General features: G+C 54.5%; 6 protein-coding genes across 6 annotated transcripts; 3 read left to right on the top strand and 3 right to left on the bottom strand.

Annotated features, from left to right (window-relative positions):
* Positions 1-1,487: 1,487 nt before the first annotated feature.
* On the bottom strand, positions 1,488-2,669 carry PG997_007119 (uncharacterized protein; the record flags this gene model as incomplete). Its single annotated transcript, XM_066811434.1, has 1 exon — positions 1,488-2,669. One exon carries the CDS (start codon positions 2,667-2,669, stop codon positions 1,488-1,490), a length of 1,182 nt encoding a protein of 393 aa, XP_066670357.1.
* A 3,012-nt stretch (positions 2,670-5,681) lies between these two features.
* Positions 5,682-8,867, bottom strand: PG997_007118 (uncharacterized protein; the record flags this gene model as incomplete). The annotated part of the gene is made up of 4 exons (XM_066811433.1): positions 5,682-6,347; positions 6,397-6,909; positions 6,968-7,506; positions 7,559-8,867. The coding sequence occupies 4 exons, from the start codon at positions 8,865-8,867 to the stop codon at positions 5,682-5,684; spliced, it is 3,027 nt and encodes a 1,008-aa protein (XP_066670356.1).
* A 493-nt stretch (positions 8,868-9,360) lies between these two features.
* On the top strand, positions 9,361-10,235 carry PG997_007117 (uncharacterized protein; the record flags this gene model as incomplete). The annotated part of the gene is made up of 2 exons (XM_066811432.1): positions 9,361-9,675; positions 9,705-10,235. 2 exons carry the CDS (start codon positions 9,361-9,363, stop codon positions 10,233-10,235), a joined length of 846 nt encoding a protein of 281 aa, XP_066670355.1.
* Positions 10,236-10,718: 483 nt separating this feature from the next.
* Positions 10,719-16,835, top strand: PG997_007116 (uncharacterized protein; the record flags this gene model as incomplete). Its single annotated transcript, XM_066811431.1, has 14 exons — positions 10,719-10,987; positions 11,045-11,276; positions 11,333-11,386; positions 11,448-11,513; positions 11,572-11,805; positions 11,877-11,994; positions 12,050-13,753; positions 13,893-13,916; positions 14,068-14,474; positions 14,571-14,955; positions 15,021-15,751; positions 15,826-15,900; positions 15,966-16,505; positions 16,566-16,835. The coding sequence occupies 14 exons, from the start codon at positions 10,719-10,721 to the stop codon at positions 16,833-16,835; spliced, it is 5,109 nt and encodes a 1,702-aa protein (XP_066670354.1).
* Positions 16,836-17,770: 935 nt separating this feature from the next.
* PG997_007115 (uncharacterized protein) lies at positions 17,771-18,129 on the top strand (the record flags this gene model as incomplete). The annotated part of the gene is made up of 2 exons (XM_066811430.1): positions 17,771-17,885; positions 17,930-18,129. The coding sequence occupies 2 exons, from the start codon at positions 17,771-17,773 to the stop codon at positions 18,127-18,129; spliced, it is 315 nt and encodes a 104-aa protein (XP_066670353.1).
* A 574-nt stretch (positions 18,130-18,703) lies between these two features.
* On the bottom strand, positions 18,704-20,124 carry PG997_007114 (FAD dependent oxidoreductase; the record flags this gene model as incomplete). The annotated part of the gene is made up of 3 exons (XM_066811429.1): positions 18,704-18,913; positions 18,991-19,758; positions 19,921-20,124. The coding sequence occupies 3 exons, from the start codon at positions 20,122-20,124 to the stop codon at positions 18,704-18,706; spliced, it is 1,182 nt and encodes a 393-aa protein (XP_066670352.1).
* Between the last annotated feature and the right edge of the window lie 965 nt (positions 20,125-21,089).

Here is a 21,089-nt window from a genome sequence, read left to right as displayed (position 1 = left end):
AATTTACAAGAAGCCCGGGCATAATGTACGCACCTATTAAAATAATATAAAAATATTTAAAAATAAAGATTCCGATTAAATTTAATATTTTATATACGTTATTATAAAGTTAACTTATATTTTATTATACGAAATCCTGGAAAATAGTCAATTCGCTTATGTGGTCATTTCGCTTATAGACTACGTTATATATTTATGTTTTATTAGTATTTAGACACGCGGAGGCGGAATATTACACTCGAAAGGGGGGCCTTTACGTTGCATGTGAGAAGCCGAGGACATATTATTAGATACTTCGTCTTATGACCACTCGATTTCATGTCTTGTGACCCTCGTCCCCCCTGCTATCCCTTGCTTAATAATCAGGAGTATCGCGTCCGAGCTTTCCCAACTCAGCCCCTTCCCAGAGCGTTGGGAACCAATGAGCTTGTATATCGAATAGAGCCAACCCAACATCCCCACCATCACGCGTCCAGTTAATCGGACTCTTCTCATATGCCCGTATTTCCGAAGTTGGAGTTGAAACGAATATTCATGTGTAGTCGTTAGAGATTGTTTCATGTCTAGACAGAGATGATGTCTAGACGAGTTCAAGTCCAGGGATCAGTAGTGAGCAGACCTGATCTGCTGGTCGCCAATAGTCCTATGCTGCAGGATCGAGCGGTATGATGGCGGGAACAGTATACGCAGAAAGAAGGCCGAAATCCGACCGGGAGGATCTTGCTGCTCGTCAGGTTGCCCCTTCGTTGACATTTCAGGCCTCGACACCTCTGGTTCCAGATCAGCATTATCTCCTGGTGCCGGTTGATTGACCTGAAGAAATAGAGGACAACACTTACCTTTTGAGTAACATCTAGTCTCATTCATGGCTGCGGTTGAGTAATGAATTTTCGATTGCCCAAGTTGCTATCGTGTTCGCAGGGTAGGTAAATGGATTGAAAGAGTTGACTGGAGAAGGGTTTCTAGCCGAGTATCCGGACCAACCGGAGCGGCTTCTTTAAGTACCAATCCTGTGGAAGATAGATGGACAAGGAAAGTCTATTTTAAGTCCGTATGACACCTGGTCTCACGTTGGCTTACCTCGCGAAAGCCCCGTGGTAAGCACTTAACATGGCCGCATGCGGCCGGCGAATCGGTAACCCGCCTGACTGGACAGGCTGACAGGGGCCTGGCACACCCAACCATCCCTTCGGCGGTCCCCGCCTCCTACGTAGTCATACGAGAGCGCAAGATGATCGGGTCCAGGGCGCGACCAACTGAATTCTTGGCGAACTGTTCCCTCGCCGAGCCACTTTACTGGTAAAGCCGCAAGTGGTCAGCAGAGCAACAATGTATGATATTTGAACTTTGCATTTTTTTTGGAGGCTGCCATGAAGCTTTTGCCAATCCATGAGTGTTGTATATTAAGATGGAGAGACGATTTCCGAAACAAGTGGTTTGAGTGGTTTTTTGTTGAGCTAAAAGCTGAAGGCATCATATTGACTCAATTATACCCCTCTTGCTCTCCTCGTCTTCGGCCTCTTTTTCAACCACTCGTCGCCTCTTCCGGTATCCGACTGGAACCGTGCCGGGTCGTACATCTGCCGGATTCGCATTCGCGACGTCGTCAAGCTCGGGTCCTCGTCCTCCAGCATGCGAGTGTATACGTGTTTCCCTCCCCCGAACCAAAACGGCCATTGTGCCGTGTCAACCCAGAGGTGTGATGGCTCAAGAAGATCCTTCCCGGTCCAGCCGGCCTTGCGCAGTAAGTCCATGCCTGCCGGTACGGGGTCAGGCGGCACGGTATCGGGATCTGGCCAGATACCAAAAACGGATTGCTCTCTTCTCTCCACCTCTTGTACGAATTCCACTGCGGCTTCCAGCGTGGTCAGAACCATATCAGGCTGAGGTCCGCAAGCACCACCGATGCTCAAGTCTTGATCCTTTGCGTAAAGCGAGTCAAAGCTTATGGGAGCACTCAGGCCTTCGACGTTGCCTGTGAGAATGAGGTAGACCTGCATCTGCGAGAGGTCCTCGTGCACTCCCGTGGGAAGCTGCTTGGTGACGATGATCATCGACTTGAAAAGTGGCAAAATGTCGTAGTAGTCCTCATCGGCAGTGCAAACTTCCTCGATGTCGTGTAGAACTTGCCGGTGGATGTTGAGGATATCTTGCACTACTCCGCGTACCTTTTCGACGGACTTCGGCCGCGAAATGGTTCGGCGGCACTGACCAAGGTCAATCTCAATGATCTTGGCAATGAACTGCCCAAACTCGACCGGGTCCTTGAACGGCCGCAACCACTTGCGATACAAGTATGTGAGTATCGGCATTGGATCGTGGCCGATGGTGTACAAAGCGACGGACTTGTTGCAGCAGCTTTCCGCGTTACGCCTGCACATGCCGGTAGGGGCCCCGTTCAGTGGGAATGGTGGTGTAAGCATTGCCCCTGGAAACTGCCTGGTATTCGACCTTCGCAGCTGGCCGAGATGATAGGCCTCCGCTTGCCCCCGCATGTACACAACAAGCTCCTCTTGTGTTGGATCTCTGAGGATCTCAGATGTGTCCGGATCCATCCATGGGCAGGACTCCAGTTCGGCGTAGTACCTCCAGTCCTTCGGTTGCTGCTTGATGACTTCAATGTCCTGGCCAAATTTGTAATGCCTGTTAATGGCGTCTTTGGCGACCATGATGACTTGAGATGCGAGTGAAAATCCGTGCGATAAATGCAGATCTTATGTTAAGAGAACTAAATCATGAGTGATGAGATGGGTTGGAACACATTTTAGGGGCGGATAGAGCAAACGTTAATATTTTAAGATTTTGATAATACCAAAAGTCCATAATGCTTCTCCGATAACAGTTTGTATAGCCATGTATGTCAGTGGGACACTGAAATATTTTCGCACGGTGATACCAAATACAGTAATTTCGTGCCACGGTACAATATGATTACCCCGTAGCCTGGCCTTGATTATCATTACACTAGATTCAGTTAGCTGATTTCCGGTTACTCATTATGCCATTGCCCAGAAACTGACACCCGGAGTCATCCAACGTATTTCTGTTGATTCCATACTACCACGAACCTGCATCCAAAGTGCTTGACTTATGTCAGTCAAGTCCGATAGCGGTGTTCATGCGCAGATTCATCATTGCCATCCTCAAGCTCCTGATCGACCCCCGCATCATCATTAAATCTCTGCTGCGAGGACACTATATATGCTGAAACCTTTTGTTCCGCTATTGGAGAAGTTCATTTTCAAGTCTGGCGCAACGCGCCGCAGCAGTGTGGTCTGTGGTGTCGGTGGTGCTGCCCGGGCCCGAAACGAGACGTAGAAGTGGTAACAGACTAAGACATCGCATCTTCGAAGGACTGGACGGTCACTTGCTGTTCTCGTCACAGGCTAAACTGACCTCGACTTTTGCTTGTTCCTTCTGAAAGGAAGTCAGCTTATGGGATATCAATACAGATAAATAAGGGAGAGTAGCTCACCTTGGTCTCGGCCTCGATCTGGCCAATCTTCATGTTATACCACTAATCCACATATATCAGTATTGTACTGTTGTACACCAATCACTGGCGTGAGCGCAGACGCTTACCTCTACTGTGTTCCTCTGTAAACAAAAAGTTAGTCCAGATGGTATCTAAAGGAGGAACATGGTGCTTACCGTTGGCTCTGATTCCTTCTGTTTAGGACGGCGCCTGACGCGATTCGTTCAAGTGCCTAGAGAAAGGGGTTAGCAAAGCCTATCATATCAACGGGGTATAATACTATTTACTTCGACTTGGCGCTGGTTCAACTGTTTGTACCACGTTAGTCACTAAGGGTAACCCAGAGAACCAAAGGACTGTAGTATCTTACCGAAGGCATTCGGCCGCCACGGCCCCCGCGGAATCCACCACGACCGCTGGTACGCAATCCATTTCAAGCGAGACTGACGGCACCGGATAGTTTTGGGTATCGCTGAAATAATACTAGTCGGTACAGCTTCAATGTCTTGCAGCGGTGCCAAGCAATGCTTGAGACTCCAGGCGGCGTTCGTCAGATCGGGAATCTTACCTTGTGAGACAAATCGATCTACACTCAAACCGACGGGCCATCCAGGGATGGTGTGAAGTTTATGCGGCAAAGAGAAAACCAGAAAGCCGCATTGTGGCCGGATTGCTCGCTTTCGTGCCGCTGCGGCTTGCGCAGATAAAAAAAAGGTTCTTTGGGAGAAAGCTCCAGCAAAGTGCAGTTGATGGATTGGCAGCCGCGTGCCAAGGCAAGGCAGCAAGTAGTGAAAGTATTTGTACTAAGGTGGGTGGTATGAGACTGGGCTTGATGCAGTGAGCAATTGACGGGGGAGAAATGCGATTGGCTCAGAAGAATCAGAAAGGAAAAGGCCATCCTGGCCTGGAAATGACTGGATAATCCCTGATTCGTGTGTACCTTCCCCTAAAACCGTAGAAAGCGCCACCAAGCAGGCGAGATTCTGGCTTTGCTGCTGCTGCTGCCTAGAATCAATAAACGATGCCTTCTTGCTCCTTCCACGCCCTGTACACCCTGCAGCCACTGGTACCTCATGCATTGCCAATTCAGTTGTTTGGTACCTCATAATTTACCCGGTATGTTTGGGCCGATTTGCGCGCCTGCTCTCGATGCCTACATGTACCTCGCCAATAAGGTGAAGATTCCAACTTCAGGATGCATCTTTGTTGATCTGAACGACTCAACGTCCAACCCAGCATTTCCGCAATTGTTCGACACTCCCGATGTCTCGCCAATGCCACTGGTTCAATCCCACGTCAAGTCGAGATAGTATCAACATCATCCGAAGTGTCCAACCGGCAAACGCCAGAGACTGTCCCACACACGTCATTTGACGTACCCCAAGACGAGCTCACCGAGGATGGACCGATTGCGAGCAATGCGACACACCCACAACCAGTCTCTTCCTACTAGTACTCGCACGGCATTATCGTCCTAGCCCGGACGGCCAGCAGCCCACAGCAACAATGTTTGATCCGGAAGTTCTACTTTCCGATCACAATACCGGCAAAGGTGCCACCGACGGACCGTACGGCGTGCGAGGCTCCCATTGCTGCCGGGATCAGCCAAGGCTGTGGCCAAAGACGTCACTGTCGGCCAATAGGCCGCAGAGAAAGACACGGCGATGGAGTTTTAGCCACATCATGGAGCTCAGGCTTGAGTGGGCTTCGGCCAAGAATCGGTGTCACTGGCATTAAAGCGGCGGGCAAGAACCCGTGTAGCATAGCATGTGTTGCATTCTTACGAAGTGGTTGGAATTATGTCTAGGCTATTGGGATAAACCGTAGGATAACTGGCTTTTTGTTCTGTAATTGAATAACCAGATGGCATAATAATGTTATACCGCAGGCACTACGGGCCCTGAAGGTGGCGTGATTTATGGTGTGCGTCTCGAAACACCTGTGAGTTGAATCAGTGATAGAATTCAAGGGCAACTCTAATAACCGCGCCGCCGAGATTTAACATCGCGCGCATGTAGCTGCTGAGCTTGATTGGCATATACCATAGGCTTTACACTTCTTGGAGTGTCTGGATTACGCTATGGAAAGCAGACGCTGCACCTAAATCTTGTAAAGATTCATGCGAGTTTCGTAAGTATCAGGTATGACTATAGCTTTTGTGTTGGTGTTTCTCGTAACCTTATTACCAAAGTAAAAATCATGCGTCTCATCTCGTAAAGGTCTCCGCCAACGCCTCCACGCAGTCAATCCATTCATCCCTCGCCCTCTGCTCCGCGTCCTTGACCGGCTTCTCGAACCGCTCCCACACCCGGATATACTTGTCCTTGGTCGTCCCGATATCCTGAAAGACCTTGTTCATCCTCTCATGGCTCCTCAGCGCCTCGAATCCCTCCATGCTGGGCTGGGCCCGCGACCCCGCGGCCCCCTTCTTGGTGGCCCTGGCCACCGTCGCGAGTTGCACGCAGTACAGCACGAGCGCCGCGAGCCCCGACGCCAGCGCCGTCGCCACCGACGAGCCCGTCTTGGGCGTGTACTTGGTGACGCTCGGGTCGTCCTGCCGCTCCCGCACGACCTCGTGGCCGGGGAAGATAAAGTTCACCAGCGTCTCGCCGAGCCATTTCGTGGCGGTCCCCGCCGGCTCCGCAGCGCCGATCTTGAAGAGGTTCTTGGTTTTCCTCGTCGCGGCCGGGTAGGTGTTGTCGTGCTGCGCCCCGCCGTCGGCGGCGGCGCAGAACATGAGGATGTTGGCTTCGGCGGCGGCCCCGAGGGCAAGCTCGAGCTTGTCGACTTCGGGCTCGTTGGTTTTGTTTTTTTCGATGGTCCAGGACATGGAGATGATGTGGACTTTCTTTTCGATGGCGTCTCGGACGGCCTGACAGTGTTAGCTGCTACTTTCCCCTATTCAGTGGAGTGGTACATACCTTCTCTGCGCTCGCGGCTGTGAAATATCGCTTGCCGTGCTCGACCGAGTACTCGTCCAGCCGCAGCGCGTACAGCTCGACGTTGGGGCAGATCTTGCGGATGAAGCCCGCCATGGCGGTCCCGTGCCCCTCGCTCGAGACGTAGTAGGGGTTGACCAGCGTCTGCTCCTCGTCGCGGTAGGAGAAGCTCCGGCCGCCGACCACCTTGGAGTCGATGGTCGGGTCGAAGCTGTTGACGCCGTCGTCGATGACGGCGATCCGGATGGGCTCCTTCAGGGTGATCTGCGCGGGGGCGCTCCGCTCGGCCATCTGCAGGAACTCGGCGAAGCTCTCCATGATCTCGACCCACTTGTGCCGCTCGTACTCGTCCTTGACCGTGTATGTGGGACTGCTGGCTTTCTTCGGGTTGTCGCCCTTCAGTTTGGAGTCGATCACTTGAATGTCGGTCCCGTCTTTCATTCGTTCTTTGAACGCCGCCACGTTCCGCTTCGTTCGGTCCCTTGTCTCGGAGCCCTACCGACAGATGCATTTAGTAGTCTTTAGAGGTCGGGAATTTTCTAACGATACGTACCTGCTGGATGTGAAGGTGGACCTCTCGCAGCTGTTTCAACCTGCGAAGTCCATCCGGCTCTCCCCACGCGCGCAGCACGGCGTTGTTGCCACTCCAGTACACGTGGACCACTTTCGCGCCCGGCGCCGCCGTATGGATGACGTCGGGCGACAGATCGAACTTCTTCCAGTCCCACGTCTCCACCCCCTTGATGGACGCGAGGCAGGATTCGATGGCCCCGTCCTGGTGCGAGGGCTCCTTGAGGTCGTCTACGATGATCTTGAAAACGGTTTTGACCTTCTTGCACCCTTTCTTGTCACCCGCGAGCCACCGGAAGATGCTCACCAGGTCCGTTCGGCCGGTTCCGTCGGATCTGGTCGGGCGTTGTCCAAGCTCCCGCTTCGGTGGGGCGTCGGCGTCCTCTACCCGAAGCTGAGGGATCGCGATATACTGCAAGACGTCCTCGAAGTCTTGATGACGCAATCCTTCGGTGATCTGACTGTCGGAAATTGACTTGACGGTGTGATTGAGATTGCTCAGATCGAAGTTGATTTGCTTGTCTGCTTTTCTGTTAGTCATGTACTGCATGTAGGTGTATGGCTGCTTGCTTACCTTGCTGGTTACCGTATAGTAGCTGCATCGCCAGGTCGTGGTTGTACGTCCGCAAGATGTGCTTCTTGAGGTACTGCCTGATGGCAGATATACTACTGTCTGTTGGCTGTATTTTTGCAGTCGATGTCTTTTTGGACGTCTTTTTCTTTTCGTCCCCGTTGACTGATGGTGCTGCTACGGGACTCTTGGGGAACTCGATGGTGGCGGAACGAGTAATCAAGGCCCGACTGGGTCTCGAGGCATCCGAGTACTTACCAGTCGGCTCCTCTGACAGGTCTTTCTGAATAGGCTTCTGGTGTACACGGTTCCGTTTCTCCTCGAGGCTGGATTTGGCTTTCTCTTCAGCAAAGTCGACCTTCTTCTCTGATTTGCTGTGCGACTTGCTTCCCTTCACCTTCGGCCCCGTGTCTTCGGTCTTCTGCGAGCTGGTCGCCGTGGCTTCTTTGTCGCGCTTCTCGGCGGCCTCGTCGCACGTGAGCATATGATAGCGATAGGGCGAGATTGCCCTGCTCTCGCTGTCGTCTGTAAAGACCCTGTCGCACTTGGCCACAAGCTCCTGGACGATTTTCAGCTGGCCGTCGTCGCAGAGGTTATATGCCACGGCCAGGTGGAGAGGACTCAGGCCCTTTTCGTTGCCCTCACACAGAGTTTCCTCATGACTCCTTTCGATGAGGTGCAACAGCAGACTATCGTCCCTGGTGGAGGACCGCTTCTCGACGGCCAGATGCAGACAGTTGGCCGACTTGGCCGTCTTCTTCCGCAGGATACTGTTGATGTCGCCGTGGGCGGAGCACATGCACCTCACCAATCGGCGATTGCGATAGGATATGGCCTTGTGAAGCGGCGTGTTCCCATCGTCGTCCTTGCTCGCAAGAAGGTCTGCTCCCGGCAGTTTGATAAGTGCCGTGATCAACGGCTTGAGCAACTTGACAGGCGGCAGGGCGTCCTTGTCGGACTCTTCGGCCAGAAGGTGCAGCAAGTTCTTCTTCTGCGGCTCCGGGCTCTTGTCGACGATCGCTTTCTTCTGGCTCATGAACGTCTGGACGTCGTGTTCCTGGGTGAGGTCCAGTTGGCCGTACATGGCCTTTTCGGGGCCGTGTTTCTTGAGCTCGTCGATGATGTTGGTCAGGTCCTTCCGGGTGACGGGTGTCAGAAGCTCACTCCACCCCTCATTCTCCGGCTCGTCTTCATCCTCGTCTTCACTCGAGGAATCGTTCGCGGCGCTGGGCGGGTCTTCACTGCGATACTCTCGGGCTTCGTCATTATTGCGATCAACTGCCACTACTGGCGAAATGCCCTCGGTCGACATGGCTGAAGCTCACTGCCAAATTCAACTCACGAGGCTTGTGTGAGGTTGACGCACGAGATGATGGAGGCTTTTGGCGGGGCTTCAAGACGAGACCCGATGCACGGCGGTATCACCAAGCAACTTCCAGTTCATGCGACGGCTGCAGTTCATTCGGCGTCTGGTCCGCGGCTTACAGACCACAGATAGTGGTGGCGGGGGCCTGCATGCTGACACACAGGGGATCCACCAATCTCGGGCTTATCTTGAGTTACCGCCCCCAATGCCAAGCGGTGGTGTTCTTTCCGCAACCAATGATACGTCGCGTTTTAAATTTGCTGACAGAAATGGGCACTGTGCGAGAAGGGCCACAGAAACGCCAGTGTTCAGCTCTATGCATGCCTCCAAAACGAGCCTCCCCCATCAGGACACTTAGATACCTCAAAGCCCCGCGGAAAAGGAGGGACAATGGCAATTGACGAACTGCCATATCCTCAATCTAGCGTTTCAACCAGCCATGGCTTCGGAGGACCTCGACAGCTATGCATTTGAAGTTGGAATGGTCGAGGCCGGTGAGGAGGGCAACTCATTTCGCACCCAAAATGACCCCAAAGCACCCATACAGCGAGAATGGATTGTCCAGCGAACAGGCGCCATAGACATCCGGTGCACCGCCAAAGACGTCATCCACGGCTACCTGGAGAGCGGCGAAGGGTATGCGACGCTCATTGTCCATGACTTCCAATTCGATCCGCGCAAAACCGCCAGACGCATCTCGTCCGTGGACATTGAGTTCTTCTACTACGCGATGGACGGCGCGCCCTCTCCAGAGGTGTTTAACGTCGCCCCCTGGGCCGAAAGACGCTGGTCCAAACGACGCAAACCGAGACCAAGACCAGCTCGACCGATCTCACTGCCGGAGCCGACGGGTTCGGGGCCCAAGTTGGCGGTGGCCGCAAGTGGGAGACGACCATTAATCGAGAAACCACGGATACCACCAGGATCATCGGCTCCATGGACATCAAGAAGCGCAACTACGGGAAGCCCAACACGGCTTCCTGGACGCTGCTGGAGAACAAGTCCGCGGAAACGGGAGTGCCAGCACACCTCCGCGTGGCGATTCTCCTGAAGCGCCACGACGACGACACCGAGTTTCAGTGCGAATGCAAAATCAAGGCCCGCGTCGACTTGGTCAGCAGGATTGGGGCCATGTTTCGGTCGGTGCCCAAAGATGATCCGATCCTGTACGATCCCACGCGTGACCCGACGAACGTCTTGCGCCGCCCGTACGACGTGGAGAACCTGGGGGCGGTACAGCTAGAGGATCTCACGGTGGTGGAGTTCACTAACAACGAGGATGAGGCTGAGAAAGCAGTACAGCCCGCCAAATGACGCATTGCCTTGTTGGTCATGGATGGATACATGATGCCGTTGCTACTACCCGTTGATTTGAATTTGAACGTGGACGGTTATTCCATTGTCGGACGGTGTGATACACGTGCATGTAAGGACGGATGAGTCGGCAATGAAATAACTGGCCTGTATGTCGTTTATGCGAGCAGTTGTATTTTGTTATTGCTGCCCGCTTTGGGGATCACCCCAGTTCGCTGCTCATCAAGTAAGCCCGGAGATGAGGGTGTGCACAGTGCGGCCGCTGCTGACCATGTGCATGATGGGAGCCTGAATGTTGCCGCACCATAACCCAGAAAGCCAAGCCTGTGGCCCCGCATCATACCCTCCATTACATGAACCTCCAGCCTCCTGGCAGCCTGGGGACGACTTGAACACGAACGGGTGGCCATTCCTGCAGGTGTCAACTGTGCTCGTCGAACGCGCCTCTGTGTTTCATAGGACGCACAACCTCAGGTCGACGACATGGCGGACTCTCCGCAGACTACAGCCACAGACTCGTCTGGAGAGGCTCAGCATCAGGCCGCGGATACTGTCACTGCCCTAGCGCTGAGTGTAGACACACGGTCCAATACCTCAGGACCGGAAAGCGAAGCCCACGACGAGCCTTCCGTGGCGGATGAGTATCGCCAATACATGAATGGTGAGAGGCTACCAGAGTATGGTGTCGATGGTCTCGTCACCCTTCGATATCCCTCTTATGCGCCTTCATCGGACTCGACGCTGGAATATGAGTAAGTGTGCCCGATGACCCATGCCTCACTCTCAGCACCTGGCTAACCAGTAACTAGTATCGTGGTTGTCCACGGGTTAAAGGGCGCGCGAAGGCCGCCATGGAACAATCCCGGATCAGGCGACTCGTCATGGATAGATGCCCAGGACTCACTGGGGCGATGCCACTTGATGTCCTTTGGCTATCACATCTCGAGGCTTCTCTCGGGTCGCAGCACCAGGGCCTCGATCCGCGATGCAGCACTCAGGTTGCTGCGCGAGCTGTGGGAAGAAAGAAGTAATGGAGACAAGGTGATTCTTTACTCATTTGGCATCATCTTCATTCCCTCGTGGCTGACTTGATCTAGGACCGACCTATCATGTTTGTTTGCCACGACATTGGCGGCGTCGTCGTAAAGGAGGTAAGTGGGAATGAAACGAGGAAACGGTATTTCACCTTGGTACTGACCAAGGCCGTCGCAGGCTCTGGTGATCGCTGGTCTCGACTCCAAGTCATTTGGGGATGTTTTCGACTTTACGCGCGTTCTGGTAAGATCCTCATTTAGCATTGTGCTACCAGCGTCAACCCAAAGCTGACTCTTTCCAGTTACTCTATGGATGCCCTCACAGTGCAGGAGGCCCTTTGGACATGGAAGACAAACTAGTACGATTCATCTACAAACCTGAGGCTACGGTGAAGTTACCGCCTGCCGCTGGCACAGTTCCCTATTTGACAGAGGCAGTGCAAGAAGTCAACGACGGATACCTGGAGTCCAAGCATTACTATCAGTGTTACGTTATAAGCATTCACTCGGGAAGCGAAACCGATGCCGTCCATACTGTGAGTTATATCCTTCTGATAACCAGCAATGTTTGGCTCATGAGGACCCTGCAACTAACCAGTTTACTTAGGTGTTCGACTCTCCTACTGCCACCATGGGGCTGCCTTTTGAAATCACCATTAACAACACCCTGGGCAAGGGTGAGGAGCCCGGAAGAGTCGAGACGAAAATGATTCAGATGAACTATCGTAGGTAATACGGAGGGTCTCTTGTCAAACTCAGAGATGATTAACACGAATGCAGGGCCCGCCTCGGTCGATGTCAGTATCGCGGCTCTACGAGCTTTTCTCTCGACTGGTTCACCACTGGTACCCCTGAGAGCACTTCCCATCCAAATGCGTTCATTCGCATGGATCGACGAGGACGTAGAATACAAGGCATGGTTAGCCCAGGGCCAGGCAAAGCTGTTATACCTCTATGGAAGCGCAGACATCACAGCCGCGTCCGAGCATGTATTCCACAGCCTGAAAGTACGTTATCACGGAAACCTTAACCAACTGGTGCTCACCTTCACGTTCGACCGCCACGATGCCCGACGCCGTTGCATCCGGAACATGCTGGCCTCGTTCATCGCCCAGATCGTGGGGCATTTCCCGAGGCACTACCCGGCGACGGTCGAGGAGCTGCTGAAGCTCCAGCGCACGTGGAGCGCCCGCGACTTGCTCGTCTGGTTCGACTACTTTCGCCTAAATGGCAATATCGGCGCCGTATCGTGCATTTTGGACGGTTTCGACGAATGCGATCCGGTCTCGAGTAAAGAGTTCCTGGACTTCTTTACGTACAAGTCCAAAATCCAAGAGTCTCCGTGGCGGGTGTTACTCACAAGTCGCGAGGCCGGAACCCTTCTGGATCAAGTCACCGAAGCCAAATGGCCGGCCATAGACCTAGCCCAGCGCGGAACACCAGCAGAAGGGGAGGCGGGGCCAGTCGCCACATCGATCATGAAAGACATGTCGTTCTTTAAGGAGCATCCGGAGCTGCGGCCTTCCAAGACATTATTTGAGGAAATCACCGGCATTGTTGATGTGGAGCCAGGGCTTCGTCGAACGATCATCGAGTACATGCTCAGAAACAGGATATGGGAAGAGGGTCGTACCATTACCGATATCTTCGGACCGACCGAGGCACGCTCTGTCGTCCAGACCATCCTCGGCCGGGTCTCTTGTCTTGAACTGGCAATCTACGTTCTGTCGTGGATCCTGTACAGCGCCCGCCCACTGACTGTCCGAGAGATGTGTGACGCTATCGCTGCCGGTGTACAGCTTGGCCTTCTCAATGATGAAACTACAAAAAGAAATGCCTCTGGCTCTCTCGAATCGGCCCTTAAGGGGCTTGCTGGCATCGTGTCTCAGGAGCGGAACGAGCTGCGGATCGCAAATCGCGAGTTGCGAGACCTCTTCACGACGCGCGACCTTGACACCACCACAGTTATGGGCAGTATCTGCCACAAGATCACAAACAAGCCCCACGAACTGATTTGCAAAGCATGCATACAAAACCTAAGCACCGATTCGGCAAAGGAAAGACTAGTTGTCTTGTACAACGTCTCGCAGCAAAGGGGGACGCACATGGCGATAAGTCGCGATCGTACGAGCCTGCTCAACTATGCTGTCGAGTTTGGGCTCTATCACCTCTCGCAAGCTAGCAAAGAACCTACTTTTGATCCCAAGGCGACCCTAACCCCGTTGGTTGACTCTGGGAGCGCCAAGCCTTACTTGGATGCATGCTGGCTGCTGGCGAATCCCTTCACCAGGACTCCTCAACCGCACACAAACCTTTCCCATATTCTTATTGGGGCAGGTGTGGGTTTCGAGAACAACACGATCAGCGAAATGAACGATGACGAGAAATCGGCAGCAATGATAGAGGCGTTTTTCCAAGGCCGCTCGGACTTATCTGCAACGCTTTTGGCCGGATCCACCCATTCGACCGAGACGCTCGAGCAGGGTAAGTCAGACTATGTGTTCATACAGCCTATTTCGATCATTGCTCCCCTAATCTGCACGGAGCTTATATGGTACCTGTACTTTCTCCGGACTACGTTGGGTTGATTTGGAAACATATAACTAATTCCAGGAATCAATAGGTCTTGTGGCGGCGGGTGCATATGGTAAGCGACTTTCGGCGTTTATTCCTTCCTCTTGAAGCAGCTTTCCCTCATCATTCCAGTGCCCGAGAAGCAACAAATGGACTGCACATTCCAAGAGTCGCGTTCATCACAGTTTACTCCTGGACCGGAAATGCTGACCTGCGAGTCTTAGGCAACGAATCGAACTGGCTCTCCATTATTGACCACATCAAGACTCACTATCCCGAGTTCCCATGGCAGAATCAAGGCCAGCTGGTTGCTCGAGCATCTATACTCGGACTAACCAGCATCCTCCAGGCGTTGGTTGACTGCGGATGCCCTCTAGGCAGCGCACCCCCTAGCACCCTGTTACGCATGGCCATTCGCTACGACATGGCCGATTCGGTCGCGTTTTTATTGGAGAATAAAGTCGACCCTAATCATGCGGACTATGGGGAGCCAGCGTTGCATATGGCCGCCACCTATGCCCAGCCGAAGATCGTGGAGCTTCTTGTGGGTGCCGGCGCTGACATCAACATCAAGGATGAAAACTCCACGACTCCGGTGTACAGCGCCTGTCTATGGGGCAACTACGAGGCCGTCAGGGCCCTTTGCGGCTCTAGGAGCCGATCTCAACAGAAACGACCGTGAATTTCCAGACGAACCAGGCTGGACCCCCTGGCCGTCGCCTTACAGGAACGAAATCTTGGTTGTGCCCGCGTGCTGCTTGAAGGCGGGGCTGATCCCACCGTGGTGGGACCACGAGGCACTGCCCTGATCTATGCCGTCGAATCTCGGTCCGTCGAGATATGCAAGCTCCTCATCGAAAAGGGGGCCGACGTGAATGACCCAAAGAACACGGCCTGGAGTCCCCTCGGACTGGCTCTCCTGGAAAAGGAGTGCGAGCATCGACTCGACATGGTCAAGCTCCTCCTCAAGCACAAAGCCAATGTCAACTCGACCGAGCCCAACGGGGGCTCCCCGCTGATACTGGCCTGCTTCATCAATGACCCTGACCAGCTCGCGATCGTGGATCTCCTGCTGGAACACGGGCGGACGTCAATCACCAAGACGAGGACGGGTACAGGCCGGCGCATGTTGCCGTGCCGCGCCTGGATACGGCAGTGCTTCGGCGACTGCTGGAAGTGGAAGGCATCGACGTCAACTGCCCCAACAGAAACCTTTGGACCCCGCTCAAAATGGCCATTACCAATGCCGGCATCGAGGTGGTAACGATGCTGCTGGACAATAAGGCCGATCCCAACCTCCACCACGAGAGCGAAGAACCGCCCATCATGGTCGCTGTGCGCAACGACCTGCTGGACTTCGCCGACCTGCTGGTCCAGCGCGGCGTGAATCTCGACACCGCGGGCCAGGCGCTTGACGACTCGATCTGGTACCCCCTCGAGTGGGCCGTCTGTGAGGGCCGAACTGCCATGATCCGGTTCCTCTGCGACCACGGCGCGGACCCGAACTGCCGCTGGGACGACGGCCGCACCCTCGTCCACAAGGCCATCGACTGGCCCGGCCTCGGCACGCTGCTCGAGTTCCGCCCGGATGTGAACGTGTTGGACAAGGATGGGCGAGCGCCGCTGCACGAGGTCTACGGCGAGACGCCCCTCGAGAACGTCAAGCTGCTGGTGCGGGCAGGGGCCGATCTCAACCTCGCCGACGGGGCCAGCCGGACGCCCCTGGTGGAAGCGGTGCGCAGCGAGAACCTGGAGGTCGCCGAGTACCTGATCTCCCGGAAGCCGGACCTAAACAAAGCGAGCCTGCTGATCGGCGGACCCCTGCATATCGCGTGCAAAGTCGGCTCGCTCCGACTGGTGGAGGCCATGCTCAGCAACAAGGACAACAAGGCCGACGTCCACCTGACCGTGCCGGGCTACGGCGGGACCCGCTGCTGTCCGCCTTCGCGCACGGCGTCTGGTACACGTCGGGCGACGACGAGTGCGAGCGCATTATTGATCTTCTGGTCGAGCACGGCGCCGACGTCGCCGCGGCCCGGGGATCGCTCGGCACCGTGGTCGGCACGGCGGCGCTCCTGGGCACCACGAGGATCCTCGAGCTGTCGCTGGCCAAAGGGGGCAGGCGGGCATTCCGGACGCGCTGGGCCGGCTGGCGCTGCACCTTGCCGCGCTGCGGGGGAATATGGAGGCCGTCGAGGTTCTGTTGGATGCGGGCGAGGATGCGGCAGCGGCGGATAAGGTGGGGCGGACGGCGCTGCATTGGGCGGTGCAGGGTGGGGACCCGGCCGTCGTGAGCTTGATACTGACCAAGGTCGGGCCCGCAGCTGTCAACCAGCGTGACAAGGATGGTTGGACGCCGTTATGCTGGGCGGCGCGCGGCTGCGGGTGTGATTTTATTAACCGGCAGGTCGATGAGGCCGATCAGCTGGAGGTCCTGAATAAGCTCATCGAGATGGGCGGGAGCAAAGAGGAGATATCCGAGCTGCCGGAGAAGAAGTGGACGCCGTTCGGCATCGCGACTTACCACGGGCGACTCAAGAGCGTTCTCGATCTATTGGCCCCTGATGGAGAGAGCTCTGAGGATGTTCAGGGGGCGGTGCCGGAGATGCTTTTGAACCACCGACTTGCGTATCAAGGCACTTCCTGCGACTATTGCCACCACGTAAGTCCCCATAATAACCTTTTCCTCCCATATTATGTGGAAGTGCTAACATCATGGTAGAATCTCGACGGATACCAGTACAGTTGCCGGGACTGCAAACCCTTCGAGTTCGACCTCTGCTACAAGTGCCACAACCAGCGCAGCGTCCTGCACGATCCCGACCACACCTTTGAGAGACTGGGTGCCGAGTTCATCGTAGGATCCCCTTCGGTGAGCTCCAGGGCGAGCTCGCGGCAGTCGTCTACCGAGGTCGTCGAGGAGTCGACTTCGGAGTCTAATAGTGACTCCGAGGACAGCGATTCTGGGCATCACTCTGCGGGGGAGGATTGATACTGCCGGCAGGACTGAGAAGGCATTGACAGCGGATGATCAGGCTCGCAACTGATATACATTTATTGAACAGTAATTTCAATACTCTGGGTGCCGTCATGTAGCTGGTTAGTTTAATGTGATAGCCAGTTCATCCATGTTCCCAGCTATTGCATATATTCTATCTTTTATCCTAGGCTCTGGGAGTATTGAGATGAGTATATTAGTGCTCGAGTTGGTCACCATCGAACCATCAGTTAAGCCTACCCGATTCAATGTAGGTTTCCTTGGACAATGTTACAACCTCATATTAGAATCATATCGACATGTCTACTAGTATTGGGACAAAGATTGCTATTCTAGGTGCAGTCATGGTCCTGTAACTTCGTACACATCCTTACTCGTTCCAAGAGAGGGGCATCACAATAGCGATCGGATATCCGCGCACTGCGGTTTGTGGTAGCCGTGATCAATGGGTGAGACGACATGTTGAAAGCTATGCAGGGTCCGTGGATCAAGTACCAGGATAGAGATTGCGGGTTAAAGATGTTTGTGCTGGTAATTAAAAGCATATTCTTGTACGACCCTGGACAGCCCTTAGTATCATTCTGTGATTGATCTGGACCAGGTCCCGATAGATGGGACATGTGGTAGGACTACGGTAATGATTGATTTAAACCGTATATGCGAAAACCGTGCATGCGAAAGGACGGCCATCGAGATCGGTGGCGGGTCAGCCCGGTGCTTAAGGGGTCAGCCTGTTATATGGCCGGATTCCCGCTTGGCACTTTCCTTGTCATTGTTGGCAACATAAAATTTCGGTCCAGTTTCTCATCCGGATTCCCGTTCTGGATCTTCATTCTACAACAACGCACAGCCCGCTGACCAGAACTCCCAAGACCACACTTTGTCCATAGCGAGCTGCTACTCCGCTACAGGTACCTTTCCAGCTCACAATGGAGCTGTCCACTGAAGCCATCATTGCAATCATCGGTGTTGTTGTCACACTACCACCTACGTTGCTAGTCACATGGAAGTTATTATGCCGTCGGCGAAGGAGGAAGCGAATATGTAAGTCAACCTCCCTAATAGCAATACGAAAACACGTTCTAAAGCTGGCCAATCCGAAGCCGCCGATGACCTCGATGCACCTCGACCCCACAACTTCATCCCGATACACTCTGTGGCCAATAGGTCGGGGGAGCTCCTGGATATTCCCAATTCATATGGTAGTAGGACCGCGGTAGCAAAAGGCGGGAACAGTACCAGTGTCGACGTTTTCATCCGGGTTCGCACCGGCTCTGATGTAAGCTAGCATACAAGAAGACTCCTGACATCTTCGCCGTAGATACTGGGCCCAAGAAGGCGGGGAGTGTAGAAAGGGTGATGCGGTTTCCTTCGAAGTGTCCAGTGACACGGTAGTGGGCATCCAGTACCTCAAGCTCTCCTACAAGATGAGGTGTCACGTCATGGGTCCGAGGAGGTCCAAGAACTAGCAATGCACCAATGGGGATGCTGTGGAGTCAAATAAATGGGATGATGGAAAGTTGCGTTACGGTAATGACTTTGGAGATGGAGGATTCTTCGCCGATGACTTCCTGGATATTAATTTCCCGCAATATGATAGTACGATTGATCACGTTTTCTCGCTAGGTGAGGACGCGTGGTTGACACCCCAAGTTGACGCGACGAAAGGTTCAATGCTGATATAGTGTATTAGTTAATAGTATATACATCAGAAGTGAACCCGCTTCAAAGTGTACAAATGAAACAATGGCATATGATATCACGCGATCTAGTAATTAATACACGCGGGACAAGGAGCCTTCGATGACAATCCAACCACTGTCCGCCGTATCCGCACCCAAACGGGCCACATCCTAACCGGATTACAGTGCAGCCAACAGGATGGGCAGGAGGTACTGATCCGTAAATTCCCAGATCGAGTTGGACGCCTGCGTAGTCCACGCCGCACCGGTGTAGTACGTATTCCGCGTCCCCTGCAGCGCAAAGACCTTCTCGTAGAACCGGTCCTCGATGGCCTCCTTGGACACCATGAGATTGAACGGCGCGTGCGACGAGAACGTGCGCCACGTCGGCTCGGACGCCGAGGGATCCCGTTCGCGGTCTTGAACCGGGCCAGGTTGGCGAGGATCTCGGCCTTCGCGGCCTCCACCGAGACGACGTCGGGGTTGCCGTAGTACACCTGCGTCACGTTGGCGGCGTCGACCTGGCGGAAGACGTACGGGCCCGGTAGCTCGGGGAGCCGGAAGGGCTTGCCCGGCCCCGAGTTTTGCAGCTGGGCGAATCCGGCAGGGATCCCCGCGTTCTCGAGGATGCCGGTGTAGTACCCGCTCGCGTGCCACTGGCCGAAGAGCGAGGTCTCGTCTTCGGACAGGTCCCAGCCGGCGAAGTTGTCCAGCACGGGAGGGGCCGCAAAGATGACTTTCTTGGCCTCGATGGTCTTGGTGCCCTCGGGAGTCTGGACGGTGATCCGGACGGCGCCGTTGGCCCGGCTGACCTCCTTGACGCTGGTCTGGAGAAGGACGTCGGACCCGAGCTCCGTCAGGGCGTTGGCGTAGAGCTCGTGGGTGTTGTGGTTCTCCGTCGTCAGGAGCGGCTGGGAGAGCTGCAGCGGGTTGAAGTTCTTGAAGACGTACAGGGTGCTGACGTTGAGGTACGGGGTGATTCCCTGGCTAACGAGGAACGCGATGGGCACAAGGGCTTCGAGCTGGTACCTGGTCACGAACTCGCCAAAGGGCAACAGCAAGTCCTCGGGCACGGGGTAAGTCAGATTGAACCCCGTCTCAAGGGCCGGGTACTTGGCGCGCTGAGCCGCGTATCCCGCGAGCGCGGCGCCGACGGCAGCCTGGTCCGGAGGGGGTAGGCCGTATCGATCTGGCCGGTCGAGAAGTCGACGGGAATGGTCGAGTTGCTGGTGGCGCTAATAGCGGCGTTGTCGATCAGCGGCACGCCCAAGCGGGCAAAGTAGTTCCGGACGGTCGTCGTGTTCTCCCAGACGACGACGCCGATGTCGATCGGGATTCCCGTGTTGGGATCGATGTAGGTCTCAGCGTGACCGCCGAGCTGGTCCTTGGGGCTCGACGACGACGAAGGTTTTGCCGGCGTCCTTGAGCTTGACGGCCATGTAGGTCCCCGAGGAGCCGCCGCCGATGATGGCGACGTCGCGCTTGATGACGTTCTTGTCCTCGGTTGGGTACTGGGGGGCGGCTTTTGGACAGGCGGCCACAAAGGCTACCTGAAGCAGTAGGCCGGGGACTATGCCCGTCAGGAGGCTTTGGTATAACATGTTGCCTTAGGGGATGCCTGAATAGCCGAGGTGGTTAGGGAGGCTGTCAGAGGTAAAAGGAATGGCAAAATGGAAGAGACAGTTCTGCTTATATAGGACTCGTGGCCGGCATGACCCGCGTTTGATTACCACGGTAGCATCGGTTGGTGGTCAGCTCAGGGTTTAGTCCGTCCTAGGTCCCATCCAGCTGGGTGGCCCGGAAGCAAGGGGTGATGGCATGCAGGAGCAGGGGTCCAACGTAGTAAAAGCAGTCAATTGACCGCGGATTACCAGGCTGCAGGGCCCAGGCGGTGTCGTATCTGACTCATCAGAGTAGTGTGATCGGCTGATCTGGACTTTGCAAAAGGAATTACACATCACTTTCCAATCTTACCATGCTTTCCACACCAACTCAAATAGAGCAGGCTGTAGAACCAAAAAGCAGTATGCGGTTGCAATATCGCGTTGCTTCCCGTTGGAAGAGCCAAAGGTAATTGAATACGAAACTCAATCCGGACGATTGAGATTGCCGGGTCATCGTAATTGAACCTTGAGATATTAACTCACGAGTTCGAGCTGGGTTCAGGGTTGGAGGACTTCTTGGGACTCCACGTTTCTTTTCTCGGACCCGGGGAATCGTGATGTTCTTAGTCTTTTTTTCTCTTGGCATGTTGCTCGCTTACCCACCCCTTCTCGTCCCCCAGTTTGACAAAAGTACGTGGAATCCTTCCGTAAGTCCCGTCGGCTAACATGAGTCTCATTCTGTCGTGTAAATAACTGTTCTTGGTATGGTAAAGAGCTGAGTTGAATGGGCAATTCTGAACGGGAAAGACTACGAACCACCTACAGTCAAGCGAGGTCGGCGAGACAGCCGGTTGGTTGGATACCTAGTTCCAGTCAGGCGGAGCCTTGATATGCAGTTGCTTCTGCTTCTGTCCTGTAATCTGGGTCATGCGTGCTGCGCTTGAGCTGCGCCGCGAGCTGAC

The sequence above is a fragment of the Apiospora hydei genome (genome assembly GCF_038363865.1).
Source record: "Apiospora hydei strain CBS 114990 chromosome Unknown utg000005l_segment0_segment0, whole genome shotgun sequence".
Classification (NCBI taxonomy): Eukaryota; Fungi; Ascomycota; class Sordariomycetes; order Amphisphaeriales; family Apiosporaceae; genus Apiospora; species Apiospora hydei.
The sequence above is the reverse complement of the archived record's forward strand: the minus strand, read 5'-3'. Positions and strand labels throughout refer to the sequence as shown.